At 39.6% G+C, this 20,338-nt stretch overlaps 1 protein-coding gene across 6 annotated transcripts in view; it reads left to right on the top strand.

Annotated features, from left to right (window-relative positions):
* Positions 1-20,338, top strand: part of KCNQ5 (potassium voltage-gated channel subfamily Q member 5) — a 300,316-nt gene that overhangs the window by 193,341 nt on the left and 86,637 nt on the right. For all 6 annotated transcript variants that reach the window (XM_062571068.1, XM_062571072.1, XM_062571070.1 and 3 more), the window contains exon 2: positions 14,581-14,671. In XM_062571068.1, coding sequence (XP_062427052.1) covers positions 14,581-14,671 — 91 coding nt within the window. The remainder of the gene's footprint in view (positions 1-14,580; positions 14,672-20,338) is intronic.

Raw genomic sequence — 20,338 nt, 5'->3', positions numbered from 1 at the left:
ACTAGATATCTGCAAGCCAGATCTCTAAAAGAGTACCTCAAAAAAACTTTCTTAGATGCCTGATTTTTATTTCTTGGAACGTATTGAGGATCAAATGGATCAACCTAGGGGGCAGGAAAAAAAAATATTCCTGCAGATCAAATTATCAGTGACTCATAAGGTATTTCCACCTTCGCTGGCGGCTGGGGACGTGGTTTGCCCGTCGCAGTCATCTGGTCAGATAGTGCCCACAGTTGCATCCCTTGTTCTACCAAGTCACCAAGGCACAGAACAGCTTGGTCTCCCAGAGCACAGCAGTGGCCAGGCTAAGGAAGCTCATGGTCGCTTCCCTTCATAAGCTCTCAGAAATACGTGAATATTCATTTTTAGCACTAATTCTTTCTGCTTCCCTAAGTACTTACATAATCTGTGCATTACAGCATCTTGGCTGAAGTGGCCATTTTTATGTTTGAAAATGCTGTGTAGGTATCTTATTACGGATTCTATTCTTCATCGAAAGCCAGAAAAACTGATAAGGCAGACAGGTCCAGTGTGTGGCCTGCTGGACCATGACCACAGATAAAAGAAATACATTTGGGAAAAACAAAACGCAGCCTGGTAAAAGGGTGATAATTACATTTCCAAATGAAAATGTGCTACAGCTAAGCATCTGAATCTGTGCCTAGTTATTTCATTACTGGCTTGAACCTCAGAAGTGCTCCACAGGCAGACTGGGACACTTGAGTATGCATGCCTCTGAAAATAACTCTCCAGGCCTTCTATGTTGGAAAATACCAGCTAATATTTGGAGAATATTTCAATGCTAGCTAAGAGATAATCTTTTTATAATCAAGTTACTGTTAACATACATCCTATTTCTTATCTCAGTGACCCAGGTTTGGTGGAGCTTTTTTGAATTTTATGTAATTTAAAATAAAACCCTCCAACAAATTAATAGGAATATGAACAAATAGACAAGTTATATACAAAGTAAGCTGTGTCTATTATCATAATAAAAACCAGATTTCGCCTTTGTTCTTGCTGGGTTGTGGAAAGAATAACAGGCAAAATGAAAGCAAAAATAGTACCAAGGATAACAATACAGATAATGAGCATGGTATAGAGGACTGTGGGAGTATATTATATTGATAGGCCTTGGCATCTGACCTCAGTGCTTCAGTGTTAGGTTTACAGATCTTCAACCAACAGATATAAAACTCAGCTAGATCATTAGGGTGTTGATAGCTATGAGAGGTTAGCACTAGAGAGGACCAAGGTGCAGACTCATCATCACAGCCCATCAAGCCCACTCACTCTTTATCTAATAAATTGTGTGATGCAGTCTGATGACCTGAGAAAATTTGAAAGTAGGGTCATCATATGTTGAGGAGTAAATTAAATGTGATACTCAGTGTTTCCTATGTGGAAATTCCAACTTGATATTAGGAAAAAATTTCAAAGCATTAGGTTAGTGCAGTCAGGCACTTCAGGTTGGCCAGAGAGGTTGCAGCGTCTCCATCTTTGCAGACATTAAAAATTCGACCGGACACAGTCCTGAGCAAGCTGATATAATTGAACCTGTTTTCAGCGGGGGTTGAACTATGTAACCTCTGGAGGCCCATTCCATCCTACATGATTCCATGATTTTATATGAATTTCCTTTGCAAAAGGGGCCAGTGTAATTCGCTTTTTGTTAGAGATTAATATGATGATTTTAGCAGATAACTCCTCGGTTACTTTTTTTTTTTTTTTTTTTTTTTTTTTTGGATTGTCTGAGCTTGATGATGTTCTGGACATGCTTTAAAGCCATATATTTCGTGTGGTTTTATAGGAAGGCTTGACTAAATGATCATGCTAAGTTGAAAGAGGTTTCTGTTGCTTCAATGTATTGGTTAATTGGGATACTTTCTCGTCTGTGTGCTCTTATATTGCTGGACAGTTAATGTTATATGATTTTTCAGTTCAAATGAGATGCCTAGATCTGCTCAGCGTTTATTTTTCAAATCTACTTAAATGAATGTGCTTAACAGGTCACAAAACATATGAAAAGAGAAAGGTTCAGCTAGCAGAACTTGTTCCATATAGACAAGTATATACTACATTTTTGATTCACACTGGGTCCACTCTTTCACCTGTCAAGTTTCCTGAGCAATTAGGAGACAGGCAGACACACATCTCTGCTGGAAGCAGAAAAACACTTCACTCCCTGCAAGGAGATGCCGCCAGCTGGTGTATCTCCGCTAACAGTGATGCCCGGCCGTGTGAGCGCTCCCTTTGGGTCCTACAGATAGCTCCAGCCACTGCTAGCCAAGGAAATGGCAAGAAAGCCTAGGAACAATTCTGTACTCTGATGAATTTATGTCAGCTTGTGCTAACTTGTTAAAGGTAGTTAAGCATTTTAGACACAGGTAGATCGAGAGTTTTCAAGAGCTCTTCACTGCCTAATTTTTACTGATTTCTAATGTGAATTTGGGAGGTCAGAATATCAGATCTGGCCATATATCTCTCATCCCTATAGTTAACATAGGGGAACAACAGTACTGTGTCTCATGAGGAAGTGGTCTAGACTAAGCACATTGGAAGTGTAAGATGCTGTGATGGGAGTCATGGCCTCCAGAGAAGGCTTGTGCCCACTCCTGCTCCCTTCCAAAGGTGGACACATGTTCCACACACTGACCCTTGAGTGTTGCCTCAACTTGCCTTCTGCTGTTAGGGTTGGTACCACAAAGCTTCTTGTGTCCTGTCTCTTGTGTTCTTGTGCTACAGTCTCGTCCTGATCTACACCTTAAGTATGGAAATTTGTACCAGAAATTTGTGAGAGTTCACTAGGGCATCCCGTACAACTACTGAAGACTCTTAATTTGTGTACTGAAGCGCCAGTAAAATGACTTTACCTGTGTAGTTAATGACAGGATCTTCAGGGCTTTTTCTCCAACCTTGAACCATACAGTCAGTGCTTGGAAGTACATATATTCAATCTCCTATTAGACTATGCTCATGAGTGCTGGCAGGATCAGCCTCTGTGAAAGGCAGAAAACTGATATGCTAAAGTAAAATCCATAAGAGGTTATTTTTGAGTCTGTAATATTTCTTAAAAATCCAAACTTGTTTCACACTAATGTCTGAGCATGGTGATTTTGGCAGGGAAGGCAAGCCACTGTACAGTAAAATGCTGGAAAGTAAAAGCATCTTCATGTGGTGTTTCAAATAAGACAAGCAGCACCTTTAATGTGTTTAAGAAGTTCAAAGGACAGATTTTTCCCCATATGGAAAATAAGTGATGGTTTTGTATATTTAGCATTCTGTATAAGCATAACAGTTGTTTCAGAACCTATATTTGCTACACAGCTCAGCACTCAATAAAATAACTCAATATTGAAACAGAAATATTATTGTTGCCAAAGGAAAGTAGAGGCATACCATTGGCACCTACCAAAGCCAGACATGTGAGTAGCAGCCGACTTCCTCGCAAACATCCCATGACACGCAGGTCCTGCTGTGGGCAGAAAGGACGATACAGCTCCATCTTGCAGCATGCAGTCAATGTCAGCGTGCTTCATAGCTGTACATCATAGGGACTTCAGAATATTCTGTTTGATGCACAGAAATTATATACTCCTCTTTGCAATTGCAATGATTGTGAGATAAAAGACCCTGAAAAATAGGGGAAAATGAGATTGGACTTTGACTGCAGATACTCTAACAGAGGAAGAAAAATTCATTTTGAAAAGTATTTGCTACATCTTGCTTTGGTCACTCTGAGAGCTATTCTATTGTCAGAATAGTGGATGATATAAAACCACAAGTTGCTTGTTGCACCCACCTCAGCAAGGTCTAGTGCCCAAGAAGGTGCATATTGCTGATTGCTTTTAGACATTAATAAAATTAAAGCATGCAAGGCAATAGACGCACACCCCCCAGAATTTGAAACTTTGGGGCTGCTTTCATGTCAATATCGTATATTTAAGCGTAGAACTCCGTGACAAGAGAAGATGATTCTTAAAACCAGAAAAGTCTCATCATCAGTTGAACCCTTCAAGATGGAATTCTTTCTGCTAGTCCTTCCGTTTGCAATCTGAAGTGCTTCTGCCATCAGGTCCAATTCTGTTAGTACTACTGCATAACAACGTGAAAGGGCACTTCAGATTCCAGGAAGCAAGGAACTTATTTAGATTAACAAAGACAAGACTAATGATGTGGTATAAAACTGAGCAACCTTGAGCAAAAGAGCAATGATTGATTTTTTAGAAGTAAGTTTAATATTAACAATGCATTATGTTGGAGAATTACTCCCCATTCCATTTATATCCTTGTTTACTACTGGGAGAGAACTCTATGAAATTAACAGGATTTTCTTTGTGCTGGTAAAACTGAGACAACTCATAATTCCCAACATAAGTCATATGACTACTCAAGTCAATTGTAGGGTTTCAGTAAAGACTGACATGCAGCTATTAGTTAATAGGGTAAGTTAAATTAGAGAATGAAGATATAGATCTTTGCGCATTAAATAAAATTTCAAAAAACATTTATTCTGCATGCTATTATGGCTTTGTTCTAAGTTTAATGAGCCCTTGCATCTGTAACTGCTTAGATTTCTGTGGTAGCCATGAGAGTTGTTGGGGCTATAAAGTGGTGTGGCCTTTCAAATACTGTTGTTATGCCTATCGTTTTTAGAAATTCTATTATCAATATATGTTTTTGGTCAGGACAAATTTTCTCTTCTATCTTCATTCTCCTGAACATTATGTTTGAAAATATTTTTCTGTATTTCAGTACATTAAATAGGTGATTGATTGTTCCTTTCTTAAACAAGCTACAGGATGAAAGCATCATAAAGGCAGACGATTAACTGGTATTTGTCATTCTAAATCTGATCAATGTATCATTTTGTATCATTACTCCCTCAGCCATCACTGACTGAGATACAGTGAAGTGTGGTACAGTACACTCATTCCTCATTCAAAATTTTGATGTTTCCATTGGAAATACCTTTTTTTTTTACTAGAAATGCATGATTTATTGTCCTATCCATTATTCTGGTAACATACGAAATTTCATGGCATTTAGTGACAGCAAATAAAATGAATCTCCATACAAAGCCAGGTATCTTGTAGACTCTTCATTCATTTCATGAAAGTTGCTGCCATAATAATTGTGGTTTTTTGTAGTCTAGAAAGGTAGTTTTGGAAGATTTGTGGATACTACTTTGTTCACATGTTGGGAATACTGAAAATATCATAAAAGTAATCAAGGGTTACTAAGAGGCCTTGTTGAGTGATACAATCATAGAATCATAGAATCATAGAATCAGTAAGGTTGGAAGGACCTCTGGAGATCATCTAGTCCAACCTCCATGCTCATGCAGGGTCACCTAGAGCATGTTAGATGGGGTTGCATCCAGGCAGGCCTTGAAGATCTTCAGAGAAGGAGACTCCACAAGCTCTCTGGGCAACCTGTGCCAGGGCTCCATCACTCTCACAGTGAAGAAATTCCCCCTCATGGTCAGGCGGAACTTCAATTTCTGCCCATTGCCTCTTGTCCTGTCACATGGGACAACTGAAAAGAGTTTGTGCCCGTCCCCTTGACACCCTCCCTTCAGGTACTTATCCACGTTGATAAGATCCCCCCTCAGTCTTCTCTTCCCCAGGCTGAAGAGGCCCAGCCCAATGAAGAAGACTTCCTTTTACTCATGTGCTGTTGTGGCACATTTGCATGACTGTATTTGAGTGGTCCTGTCCACTGCAGAACTCCTTTAATTCTCTATACTACCGGCCATAGGCCACTGAAAAATAAGTTTAAAACCAACACAAAAAGCAAAATCAGGAAAGAATTAGGAGAAATAGGAGAGTAGTTTATGTTCTAGATGTCTTCAATGGAATGGCGTGTTTTAGATGAAAATGCACAGCTGGTCCTTGGGTTATATCCACAGTATTGACCTACCATAGTCCCTGTTGGGCTCATTTAGAGGAAAATTTCTTTTTTAATCCCAAATATTGCAGTTAGTTCAATCCTGAATATTTTATTAAAATATGCCAAGCAGGCATCAGAATTTGAATGATTAAATTTTCAGTAGACTTGTCCTCCTTGTCTTTTTCTTTAATGAAGATGTAAAACACTCCTGAAATACTCTAGCTGATCAGAATATTAGAGCTCGTATTTTAAATGCACTGTTTTGATAGTGTTTGAGTAAAGCCTTAAGTGTAATAACGACTTTCCATCACAGTCACTTGAAATCTGGAGGTAACCTGTTCTTAATAAAAGAGCTAGTAGCCAGTCTAGAAAAAAGCTTAAGGTTACAAAAGACTTGCCCGCTTTTGACTACCTATGTATTCCCAGGCATATTAGCCTCTGTATCTTTGCAGAGCAGTGAACTTCTGAGAGAGAAGCAGAGGTGCCTGAGTCTCACACTTACTGCCCGTAAATCACAGACTTTCAAAACGTACTCTTGGGCCTTCACCTTCACCTCTACATGTGATGCTGCTCCCATCAGGAGCAGCAGCGCCATTCCCTGGCACTGTGTGATTTACTGGGGATCTAGTTGAGTCACACTGAGTGGGATTAACTCCAAAGGCTCATTTAAGCAGGCTTTTTTTCCTACTCAGTGTTGTTTCCACTTAGTTCCAGCCGCCAAAGTTGTGGCTCTCTTGGCCGTAGCTGGACCATTAGATAATAAAGGTGAGTGATGTCTGGCCCCATTACAAGCAAAACGTGCCGTAGCTTCCCTGGAGCTGTGATTGCACTCACAGGATTGAGTAAAGAGGCGGCAGTTACTCGCGGCATACAAAACGCATTGCTGTGTTGCAGTTCTGTTCTTTTGATTTTTTTCTCTAACATCAAAAAACTGAACATGTGCAAGTGGTCGTATTTCTACCCTAAAATCTGAAGACTTGAAAAGCTGATTTTGAAGTGGATTATTCTGGCAACCTGCACTTTTTTTTGTATTAAATCTTTTTTTTTTTTTTTTTTTTCTGGACAGCAAAAAATCTGAATTTACTGTATTAGTAAACATTTTTATGCAAAAAGATTCTTTGAGTATTTCCATGAGCCCTACACTGTGGGCAATGTTAGAATAAATATATTATTCTTGGAAAAAAAATGATTCTACAAGAAGAATTGTGCAATGTTATCCATTTCTCCAGGTTCATACTCTGATTTTATTAGATTGTCTCCATTACATTCTATTAAATAGATTTTATCTTAATTTTATACGTGTTGTAAAAAAAAAAAAAAAAAAAAAAAAAACTCTCTACATTCTAAAACAGTGCTCAGTATTGAATGCTATATATTTTACTATTCACATTTTAAATTATTTTTCTTGGGAAGTACGTGTCGAAGAGCAAAGGTTGCTTGGTCAGGTACTGGACATGTCACTGGGAGTTTTGACTATCTGATGCATAGGTAAAAATTACCTACAGGGTTGTATAAATACAGTTTTTGCTATGTAAAATTTGGCATTCCCATTTGAAAATATGGGTCTGCACAAAGACCTTCTTTTTAGGTTTGGTAAAAGGAGAGCTTTCCTGTAGATACAAGGAGGCAAAGTAAGTGCAAACAAGGCGTCTAGTATGCAAAACAGACATGACAAGCAAGCTTCCTTGTCTCTAAAGCAGTTAAAAACTGGCAGAACACATCCTTGCGGAAGATAGTAGCCAGATGGGACAGCAGTTTCAAATGAAGCCATATGGTTTGATTCAAATTATTCTTTTTTGGTCTCAAAAAAGTGTCCTGTTGAAGCCAATAGAAACATTTACCTCTTAGAAAATATGTGGGTCACACATATCTCTGAGCCTTCAAAATAAACATTTCTGTTTTGTTTTGTTTTAAGCTATTGCACTTGCTCAAAGAAGAATGATACCTGCTTTACTGATCCTTGGATAATTTACTTTGATATTTTATATTTTCGCTATGATGAAATAAATCATTAAGTGTGCATTGAATTATGTGTTGCTTGGTGTCCCCTGGGTATTTAAGATATTTCATCTGTTTTTAGTTACATCTCCTATTTCAGCCATTTCACTACTTTGTCAGTGTAGGCCAAAAACAACCATTTAGCACACACTGACTGTTCCTTTGGTCCTTTAAAATATAATGGAAACAATCAATTTAGGTCTAGAACACTTTTTTGTCACTGCAGGTTTAACTTCTTTCATATTTGGTGTATAGGGCTTGCATTCTAATTTTAGAATGAATAAATACCCAATACGGGCATGAACCACAAAATATTTTCTGAATAAAATTTATGCAGCAGAGCCTGACAAAACTCACCTTTTCAAACCAGCAGCAAGTCATTAAAAAAAAAAAAAAGAAAAAAGTCATAAAATTCAGCTCAAATTCTGTATTTCTGAAAAAGGTAATAATTGGAAGACAGAACATGTAAAAAGATGGGTTTGCTTCAACTAGATTATCTTATTTATCATTATGACTGTTATTTTATCTCAAAAAATATTCTTAAATTTTCCTACACAATTTATTTTCACATATTAAGACAAGGAGGTCACCTTATTTCTTTTCTCCATAAACAGAATTTTTGTGTTGCTTTCAGAGTAGAAGGCAACACAGCATCAAGTCCTAGTGTGTTACACTCTTCCGCTTGGAAAAGAGGTTGAAGTGCAAGTCATTTTAAAGCAAGCTTACAGGAGAAATTTATGAGCTTTTTTTCTATGGAAGAGCGCTTATTCTCCATGCAGCTTTTGTCAAACATTTTTAACAAATTGTAATAACCTTTGTCATATCTCATTTTCTTGCATAAACAAGTCACATTGAAACTATAAATGATGGAAAATTTAATCCGCGTGGCTTGCGCTATCAAAACTGTTAAGCTGGATTCTTTTCCACCATGTCAGCAGTGCGTTATCTGTTTTATAGAAATGCTGAAAAGATTGCTTTTTAAGGGCGATAGCGTAGGACCCGCGTGCGTCTCCTCCTCAAGCCTGCACTAGCCGATGTTTTCACTTTCAGTTCTTTCTCAAGATAGGAAAATACTCTAGTGTTTGTCTTTCCCCTTCCTACTGGAGAGGTTGTTTCCACCTGCCTCTAGGAATTTGCTGCTCCGAGAGCACAGGCAGCGCGCGGAGGTGCACGGGAGCTGTTGGGTTTCTGCCTGCACTCCTGCCTTGGACGTGTACGCTTGCTCCAGGACGCAACGTGCTGAACCAGCTCTCAGGCTGAAAGCAGGCATCCCTTCTCCCTGTGAGAGTTTAGTGTACTCCTGCGTGGTTCTTCAGAAAAATGAGATCATATAACCTGGGAGTCCAGCAGATGTTCCTTTTCTCTCCCCCCATCAGCCTCATCAGACACTGAAGCCGTGAAGTCTCCCCGTCCCACAAAGTAAGAGGGGTGAGAGTACTGACAGCATGTAGCAGGGATCTCGTGCAGGGCAATGCACTTAGCAAAAATCTGCCACCGTGCTTTTTGTGAGGGGTCTTCACCCAAATTAATAGGCCCAATTTAAAATAAAACAGTGCTGTGGATGACCGCTGGTGAGCAGCTTTCTGTAGGTTTGCAGCCAACTCATTAGTTCTGACTTTGTAGCAGTGGGGAAAGAAAAAGCTACTTTCTGGGCGTAGTTAAGAATAGCAAAAGCTTTCAAACACTTGTTCCCCTTACATACAAATACCAGGAAAATAGCACTGCAAGTGGTTTACAAACAGCTATTGTCATAATCCTAAATAGCCTTGCTTTTATGGGGATTAAATTAGACCCCAAATAATACTAGAACATAACTCTGGTGGTCTAATTGCTTAATTATGTCATTTTAACAGTGATACACTTTTATTATTTACAGAAGAAGTCACCAAACTGTTTGCAGATGTTTAACTTCCTATTATTTCAATTCTAGCACTAAATAATGTAGTAAAGTAGCTTTTAAAGATCTTCACTGGTACATATTTTATGCTTATGATGATATTCCCCAGCTAATGTTTTAGCAGTTTTTTTAAACTGAACATTTTCTGCCATATGACTATCCCTGAAATCATAAACTGTAGTAAAACTCTGCTGAAAATTAAATAAATGAAGAATTGGTACTTCCTAATTAGCTAATAAGAAAAGTTTATGAGAGGTGGATTGAATAAATATCAAAGCTTCTGAGTTATATTATCTTTCATAAATTGACTTGTCTCCAATTAGTGTATGTTTTCAGAAGCAGGGGAATAAGATGAAAGGCGCTGCATCAAAATTGATTACTGTTGAAACAAAATGGAAGTTCCTGCTTTTGATAAAATATAAGACTATGGCAGTGCTTGAATAATTTTATGGGAACTTGCTGCCTAAGGCATGAGTTTTACTGTCTGATACTGAACGCATGAGAAAAGATCATCTGTTTTTTTCAGCCTGAACAAATGTATGATCCAGATTGAACCACTAGAGGCCAAATATAATTGCATTGTGTTTTGCCTTGTACTGTTGTGTACCTACAGCAGCATCCTCTTGTACAGCATGTATTATAGCACACAGTTCCCATGCTAGCGTTTGAAAATGCTTCTCTTTTAAGGCACATCGGATGACTATGCAGGGCTTAATAAAATCCTCAACACTTCATCCATCATCATAGAAATAGTCCAGGATAGCAAGGAACGAGTGTTGGGACACTTGGACCATTGCGGCGTTTGAACCTTAGCCTCAGGGTTTTGCGTCGGCGGCGCCCCGGCAGTCTGCTTGGATCCCAGCTCGCCGTCAGCAGGGCAAAGGCGTCGCGCGCGTCCTCCCTGCCTTCAGCTCTCGCCGTGGAGGTGGAGAGGCACCTTCACTTCATTGCCCAAGTAGCAGACTAAATTTTAAAAAAGTAGAAGGTGAATCCTGGCTATTAGCTTACTTTGAAGGAAAGCACATCAGTGGTAAATAAACTGCCGAAAATATTCCGGAACAGTTAAACCTTTTGCTTTTGTTGCTAGTGTTGTGTTTTACAGCACCCAAAAGCGTGCTTTTAGCTTTTCAGGGCTAATAGAAGGTCTGAGTTTCTCCCCTCCTCCAAAGTGCTTACAGTCTAATTTTAGACATAATGTGCTGAATGGCAGTAAAAAAAGTGTTCGGTGGTGGAGGGAGGAATGAGGGATAGAGGGGCAAGATTTGAATGCGTGGGTGGATAAATGCAAACATTTTTTCTTTTGTTCTTTAATAATAATTAATAACAATGCCCCATTTCTTGTAAAGCTTCTGGAAAGAATGAGAACAAAAGGTTACAGAGGTTTGGAAAAATATCTTTCCAAGACTATTCTTAGGTATTACTGTGGGAATCGTTTCTGCTTTTCATGGATAATCTGCAAAACTATGCCTACCCAGGTGCTAATCTGCACTGTGCACCTGGCTTTCCTGAACATTGACTTTATTTTGATTAATGCACTGCCTAACTGTACTGGTTCTCTCTCTTGACTCGCTTTTCCAATTTAGCAGGACTTTGCCCACACTGATCTTCTAAATCACAGCTGAGGAAGCATGGCAATTCATCCTAAGTGCTTAAGAGGGAGGATGGTTTTGTGATGGCAGAACTGGGCTAGGACAGAAAAAGGTTCAGGTTTATTCCACAGTTCTGCCAAAGACTTTCTGGGTAGCCTTAGGCTAGTTGCTTACCTCTTCTGTGCAGTGGTCTTCAGCTGTGGAGACCAGCTATGTGGGAACAACAAGCTTTCTTTTTTTTCTACTGTGTCTGTTTTCTATAATTGTGCTGTAAGAGATCTCTTCCAAGTAAAAACTCGCAGTGTGTGCTTGGACAAGATCCAGTACAACTGGGCCTCAATTTTGATTGGTATTATTGGAATACAACTAAACAAGAGCAATTTTTAATTCCTAAATGCAAAGGAAGCAAGAAAATATTATTTTAACTGATTCAGGACTAAAAAAATCAGCAAAGGAAACAATATCCTTTTACTGTAGATTCTTAGTCAATTATCCATCTATTTTGCCCTCCATGCAAGCCTTAACTGGGAGAAAACACATTTATGTCTGAACTGGTAAGACTTTCGTATCTTGTAAGAGTTTATGTCTGAAGACCTTGAGCAGCTGAAACTACCAGTAGTGTTCTGGGAGATTTTCCATAGAAGGGGGGGAGAGGGAGGAGTAAGACTGGTCACAAGGTGGATTATTGTCACTTGAATGAGGTTTTTATGAAAACTTTAAGCATATAACTGCTTATCTTTATCTTTCTGTGGTCTTGAAGAAAGACCTGTCAATGGCATGTAAAAGACATTGCGTTACCCTCCTGGGTACTATGAAACCATTACTGGTTTATCTTTATCTTTAGTTCGTAATAGAGTTTATATGCAAGCTCCTATCAGATTTGATTTTCAGGCAGGAACTTTTTTCCAGTGCTTATGTATACAACTGTATGCAACAAAATTTGCTTCCAATATCTTATCATGGTGCATATGAGATTTTATAATAAAAAATGAGAAGAAATGGACTTGTGTTTTCTTCAAATGTACCAGATATATTACACTAAGACACTATCATCTTATTGAAAAGTCTTTATGTTATAAGGAGAAGATCAATTTAGCTCCTGAAGTGAAAGTGTGGGCTGATGCAGTAATATGATACTGAAGTTTGTTTCAAGTAGTTAAAATCGGAGAGAAATTTAAGTATTTAAGTTGGAAATGATCTCTCTAGGCTATCTAGTCCAATCTTCTGCTCAAAGCAGAGCTAACTCCCAAGTTAGATCAGGGCCTTTTCCAGCTGATTTCTGCATGTCTCCAAGGACAGAGATTTACAGCTTCTCTTTGGGCAACTTGTTCCGGTGCTGAACTCCCTTCACTGTGAAATTTTTTTCCTTATAGCTAGTCATAATTTTCCTTCCTGCAAATTGTGCCTTGTCTCTCTTCACTGTAACCAAAATTAGATAGTTGAAGACAGCAGTCATATGTCGTGGCCTCCTCTTGTTCAGGTTGAACAAACTCAGCTCCGTCAGCCCCTCCTGTCTGTTATAAGCTCCAGCCCCTGATCATCTTGGTGTCCCTCCACTGAGTTCACGTCAGTTTGTCTCTTGTATTGAGGAGCCCAAAACAGGATGTAGCGCTCCAGATACTGTCTCTCAGCCCAGTAAAAATGTTCTTGCTAGTACAGCCCGCCACGTGGGTTAGCTTTCATTGCCACAGGGGCACAGTGCTGACTGATGTTCAACTTGTCCACCAGGACCCCAGGGCACTTCTCTGAAAAACTGCTTGCTTTGTCTTCAGAATAACAACTGTGTTCGTTAATGGAAGCTTATCAGATTGAAGAATGTACGCATCGCCTATATAGAACAATAATTTATACACTTTTTCCCTTTGCCCCAGGACAGATTTCAACCTCCTTCTTATTATGAACGAGCCATTTGTACATTATTGCAGGTGTATTTCTACCGTAGTAGAAATAGTTTGCAATGCATGTGTGTTTTGAGTTAGACGTCTACTATCAATTCAGCAATTCAGGTTTCCAGCAGGATCCAAAGAACTGTCCTTCTGTGACTGATTGATTGCCAGCATGACTGACAAGTGTTTGAAGAAGTAAATGGCAAAAAAATTGATGGAGTCAATTATTACCACTTGCAAAAAAACTAGTACAAGCATTAGAATATAAACTGTAAAATATGCACTGCCTTGCACAATAAATGATCTTATTTGGCGTGCTGCTTGGCTTCTGATTGTCGTCAGTTCATGGTATCATTGGTGAAATGAACTTCTCTTCTGATGCGTTTCGTAGACAACGGGTTTTCACCAGCACAATGGCAAAGCAGTGCAGCGGCAAGAGAACTCCTTATCTTCCTTGGTATAGGCCTCAGGGCAATACTAGCTCTTCGGACTCACATCTATGAATGCTGTGTATGTGCTGTAAGGATCAGCAAGAATTTGTGATACCAGCTGTTTGCCTCTTTCTTGCAGAGATTGAGCAATGTGTCTATGCTTTGCTTTGCTTGTGTATGTCAGTCAGTCCCATGAAACAAGGAAGCTTGTCCACAGGGCCAACACTGCGGACATGTTTTCCCAGTTGGGATGGCATGACTTGTGGAAGATCATCTAGCTTCATTCCTTTGCTTTAATTTCCTTAATTGATTGTATGATTCTAAGTTTGCTCCCAAAATGGAATTTGATCGCTTAGGACAGTGATGCCGTAACTCAGCTACCTTTGAATCTCTGCTAGATTGTCCATTAAGTCTATTATTCAGAAGGAAATTGTTTGGGATGGTAAAAATGAAAAGCAATTGTTGTGCATGGCAGGTAGATGCAATATGAGTTTTTATAACCTTATCCATCAGATACCTGTAGTTGCTTGTGGGAGAAATTATTTTTCAGACTGAGGAGAGATCTCTGCTATGGATGATCTTTTTTTAGAGCCACTAAGAGCGATTGGACTGGATAAATGTAGCAAATATAGCTATGTATACTGGGTCATTTCACGAAAAAATCTTGGTTCTTGTGTTTCAGTTTGCATTAAGTCTACTGGAAATTGTTCCAATGCTGCTCAGAAATATGTAGTTTTATGAATAGTCTATTTTAATGTCCCTAATGAACCAAGTAATAATTGAATTTCCATTTAAAAATGAAGACTGTTGTTGAAGCAGGATCAGTATACATACTGAGTCAGTGTTCTGAAAAAGATATTAACTTTTTTGTGTTCTTTCTTTTTCAGTTTTCTGCTTGTGTTTGGTTGCTTGATTTTGTCCGTGTTTTCTACTATTCCTGAACACACAAAACTTGCCTCTGGTTGTCTCTTCATTTTGGTAAGTGAAACTTCTAAAGACAGTTTTACAGCTATATTAATATGTACACAAATTCTCTTCCTCACCATGAAGGGAACAGTGTAATTACTGAATGCTTCAGAGACTAAGCTTTTCATAAGCATAGTGGAAAACAGTAAAATAGAGGAGTCCACCATATTTTTCTTTTAAAATAAATCTGAGATTATATGAAAGCATTAATAAAACATTGAATTTCATCTTGTTCCTTACTTGAGAATTTGCTTGAGAATTGCTGTGTTTTGTTACTAATAGTTTTTCTACTGCACTTTGGCAGTGACTGAGCATGAGAGACCTTTGATACTGCTGCTGCCATTTATAAAGTCAGTATGTAGTAAGAGGCACTTATACTTAAAATAGGAAATAATTTGGTATCTTAGATACCAATTTGTGCTAGCTATTGGTAGATACTGACTTTTTAGTGGCAGTTGCTGCAGTAGGACGTGATAGTTTCATTATTTCCTCATAATACATGCTTTTGTAATATGTTTCTCTCTCCTTTTTTCCCTTCTGAGGTAGTTATAAATGGCTTTAATCCATAAAAGTGCTTAATATTTTTCATGCATTGTATAAATGCCACTTTATTCGTCTGCTGCTTGATGTGCCATTTAGTTCGGCAAGTGATGGCCTGAGGATAAGCAGTGGTCGTTAAAATGTCTCTAGATAACCAGAGTTACCATGGTTATTTCAGTTCCAAGTATACAGCAGACTGTGGCTTGTTAGGTGGTGCCTCTGCTCAAGTAACTGTTGGCAAACGCCAACATTTTAATTGTCATCACTGTATACAGCCGAAAGTTCTGCTCATCAGAACAACTCGCTAGTTAGTTATGGAGCGAGCAGGTTGACAGCGTTATTGCAATGCACGGTACGTCTCTACGGCACAGTGTGGTACCGCATCGAGGTACCCGAGCTAGATGTGCCGAGAGGGTTAGGTGCAGGAGCGTGGTGCTCTGCTCCATCTGACAGTCTGTTTCTTGGCAGGGCTCGTTAATACAGGGAGAAGCATGCAAAATGTGGTATTCTGTTTCCTCTATCCCCGCCAGCCCTTCCAGAAAAGATCAAGTGGTGTTAAGCTAGCCAAAAGCAATCAGATTTAATCTAGTCCTGTTATTAATGTATTTGAACAACACTTTGCAAATGGAAGTTTGTCTGAATGTTCTGTAACTAATTATATTATTGTAATTATTATACTAATTGCTAAGATTTTCTGGTATATAAAATACAAAAGTTTGATTAGTCCAAAAATTCTTTACTTATAACAGAAGGTGCTTTGTGACAAGTAATCTGTTTCCCTGTACACTTAGGCAAATTTCTTGAAGTCATCTCTTCTCGCAGAAAATCCGTATTTCCCGTGAGCCGCGTATCTGTTGACTGCGTTTGCATGCTTACCGCCGATGCCTCAGCCGGCTGATAAGCACGTTCCCCGCGGTTTGCCATGTCTCACGCAGGAGCCCAGCTGCGGAGGAGCCCTGGGGAGCCCTGTAGGCGCTCTGGGCGCCCGGTCCAGGCGCAGCAAGCCCCGTCGGGAGCCCCGAGCTTGGGCTCGGTGCTTCCGCTGGTGCTCCCAGCAGGGCTGTGCCGATGGGGAGAGCGGCTCTGGGAAACCGCGGCTCTTCCTGCTGCTGGGACTTGAGAAGCAGCTCGGTGACTTTGTCCTTCTTAGCAATTCTGCCTTTACGTGCCACCCTTGGAATGTGGAGATGACCCTAAGGAAGAAGAAGGTGGATGGTTAATCCTTGAAGCATCAATGCCAACTTTAGTAGCTTGGCCCAACGTTTCTATGCTATATCCTAGTGCGTTCAACAAGGCCTTGGCAGGAATAGATCTGGCGATGACGAATTTTACAGCTCCTGCTGTGGGTCTCTAATGGAGAAAAACATAAACAGAGCAAAGTTTGAAGTTCCAGAAGCAGGCTAAAACTGACTGGTTTATTCCAGTTTGCCAATGCGTGATTTACTGTCTTCTCTGCTGATATTAGCAATGTTATCAAAACAGGCTTTTGCAAACACATACTACTAAAATACTACAATTTTACATTAAGTCAGAAATGGTTGTTTTGGCTGTGCCAACACATAATTGCTGTCACTAAAGTTTTAACAACCTTTTGCTTGCGGTGATTCGCACAATTCTTGTAAATGTGTCATTTAGTAGAGACAGTTGTATTAACTATCGGAGATCTGTCGTAGCACTGTTTTGCTTTGTGCTCGAGATGGAAGCTATATGTTTATTTTCTAACGAAGTACAGTAGAAATGCAACAACCTCTGGGGTTGCATGCTGGGTTTCTGAGAACTGTTTGCTTCAGAGATTTATTCCAGATGGTGCCCCCTATAGCCATGCTAATTGACTAAAAAGCTAATGTAGTGCTCCTTCAGCTTAATACCTGAGCTACTGCCTGCGCTGGAACCGATGGCTTTTGACATATTGCAGCTATTTACAATTACATGGGAAGGTTAAAGAGGAAAGTGTAAATGAGGCAAGTAAACCTCTCCCTCCTTCTCAGAAAGGCCAGAGGAGCTGAGATTATTCTTCTGCAATCAATCAATTCCATTTATTTCCCTGAGCCTCACCTTACAAGGAAGCAGGAAAAATATCTCCTAAACGCCATATCCTAAATACTCTTCCAGAAAAATACAACTCTGTGCAGTAACTCAGTGAAAATAATTGGTTAGGCCAAACAGCATTGGCTGAGGACTTCTGAGCGTCACTGATCCAACTCTGCCCCAGCGCATTTTACTGTGCGCAGCTGGAGTTTCGGATTTGTCGTCTGAACAAGGCAGATGACACCTAGTCACCTTCCACTTGTCAGAGGGCCTGGAAATGCATTTAATATTTGCATTTCACCTTGAAAATGAAAGTTCCGCGGATATATTCAGTATATGCTAACTATTGTTATATCAGTAATGAACTTTGTTAGATTTGTTTCCAGAAATAATAAGTCTAACCAGAAGGAGAGCATCAGATAACTCCGTATACCTACCAATTACAATTATTCTTTAGCCTTGTCGGTGCACACAAGTTCTGGCACTGAAGCTGTAACAGTGATATATCCCAGACAGACAGTAGAATAAAATCTACTTCAACATCAAAAAAGCCACAAGCAGCTTAAGAATCCAACTAACACAGCAAGAAAATAATCTTTGGTGTATTGCTGATCTCCTGCAAGTACATTTGCTGGCACTTTATCAAATAATAAACACTAGGGAAGTAAAACTTAGGGTGGGAAGGCAAAAATCAAATCTTTTGGGGAAGATAGCCAAGAAGGAGTATATCTGGAATGGGAGGTCATTCACTCTCATGACCAAATTCTCTATATTTTTTCTCTATATTTTAAGAACACTTGCAACTAGAGCTGTGTGAATAACTAGTTCACTTCATTTTGTTTGCTGTCAATTCAAGAAACTAAATAATGTTGGGTTGACCCACAAAGTTGGCAAATTGAAAAGTCCAAAAAAAGTCTTGGATCAGATGAAATATTTCATTTGACCTGGTATAAAACATTCTTTGTGTGACTGAACATTTTAGAAGCTTTGGCTTAAAAGTAAAATTGAGACTGTGGAAAAGAAATGTCATTTTTATTTGAAGTGACAGAGCATTTCATTTTTTTCATAATTTTCATTTTTAATCAAGATGAAGAGTTTGCAAAACTCTTGTGAATTTCTGCAGGACTGGTTTTGTCAAATCTGTTTTGTGTTTTTCCCCAAGAAGGCTGGGGTAGAAAACTTTGCCCAGTTCTGCAGGATAAGGGCCTCTGAAAATGTGCTCTAGGAACACATTCTTCAGGCAGAAATAGCTCCCAAGTGGATAGCGTACTGTAGGTGAAAGTAGCTTCTACATGTATTGCGGTCGTTTGCATGATTCCCAAGGGATAGTGTAGTAAGTGCATCTAGTAATTAAGTTTTTCCTAAGTTCATTTTTTCTAACATTTTCCCATAAAAGAAACATAGAAAAGGGATAAACAGAGAGTATAGGTACCCACTAGCAGGCAAGTACATATTCAATTTTCTTTGCTCTATGACAGTGAATGTGCAACTATCTTCATCCATCTGCAGAGATATAATCATATAAATCCTAGCTAATTTTAAGGCTGGACAGAGTGGATAAAAAAAAAACGAAGCTGGATATTCAAAAAAGTAACATTTTTTTGGTTTAATTTTATTGGCCTATAAAAAAATTCTGGAGCTTAAGTCCTCATATGACACATGGGTAAAAGACCACCAGACCTGATCAGAGAAACAGATGAATGGCTCTATAGGACAAGCTGGCAGTTCATGTCCTTACACGACACTTACAAAACTTACACTTACAAAAACAGAATGATCTTGAGAGATTTCAATTATAGATATATTTCTAACAAAAAAAGTGATATATAGACCACATGTTATTGCAGCATCGCTGAGTCCTCTCTGGAGAGAAATAGATGAAATGATACCTGAGCTAAAAATCAGTAATTTCTGAGTTTGCTATAGCTTGTCAAAACTAAAAATTAATAGATCTCAGGAAGATATTTCATTTTATCCCAAATCAAAACAAGGAGTTGAAATTTCAGAATTTCCACATGGAAATCTCTGAAAAATTACATCAGTCAAATATGTGAAACTGATGTTATCAAAGTTGGACTAGAAGAGGAGAATTTTAAGGTCAAATTCTTCATGTTTCCAATCTTATTCGGATTCATATGCACTAGTAATAATACGGTGGTAACATGAACGTGAAACAATTCGGCTATATCAAAATAAACTACTTGTTAGCTTTGAAAGAAAATATTTTTACTGTATCAAACTAAATGATTTCATGTGTCCACTGATGAAACTGATACCCTCCTATTATGTATTTCGATTTCATCAAATCAGAGTTGGCCATTGTTATAAAATTTTGGACCCGGTCTCATTACAACTGCATGAGAATCATAGAATGGAATCATAGAATCAGTAAGGTTGGAAGGGACCTCTGGAGATCGTCTAGTCCAACCTCCCTGCTCAGCAGGGTCATCTAGAGCATGGTAGACAGGGTTGCATCCAGGCAGGCCTTGAAGATCTCCAGAGAAGGAGACTCCACAACCTCTCTGGGCAACCTGTGCCAGTGCTCCGTCACTCTCACAGGGAAGAAATTCCCCTTCACGGTCAGGAGGAACTTCGTGTGCTTCAGTTTCTGCCCATTGCCTCTTGTCCTGTCACACAGGACAACTGAAAAGAGTTTGTCCCCATCCCCTTGACACCCTCCCTTCAGGCACTTCTACACACTGATGAGATCCCCCCTCAGTCTTCTCTTCCCCAGGCTGAAGAGGCCCAGCTCTCGCAGCCGTTCCTCGTTGGGCAGATGCTCCAGCCCTCCGATCATCTTTGTAGCCCTACGCTGGACTCTCTCCAGTAGCTCCATGTCTCTCTTGTACTGGGCAACCCAGAACTGGACACAGCACTCCAGATGTGGCCTCCCCAGGGCTGAGTAGAGGGGCAGGATCACCTCCCTTCACCTGCTGGCAACACTCTTCCTAATGCAGCCCAGGAGACCATTGGCCTTCCTGGCCACAAGGGCACATTGCTGGCTCATGGTCAACTTGTCATCCACCAGCACTCCCAGGTCTCTCTCTGCAGAGCTGCTCTCCAGCAGGTCAGCCCCCAGCTTGGACTGGTGCATGGGGTTATTTTTCCCTA

The sequence above is a fragment of the Rhea pennata genome, chromosome 3, assembly GCF_028389875.1.
Source record: "Rhea pennata isolate bPtePen1 chromosome 3, bPtePen1.pri, whole genome shotgun sequence".
NCBI classification, from domain to species: Eukaryota; Metazoa; Chordata; class Aves; order Rheiformes; family Rheidae; genus Rhea; species Rhea pennata.
This window is presented reverse-complemented; position numbering and strand designations above follow the sequence as displayed.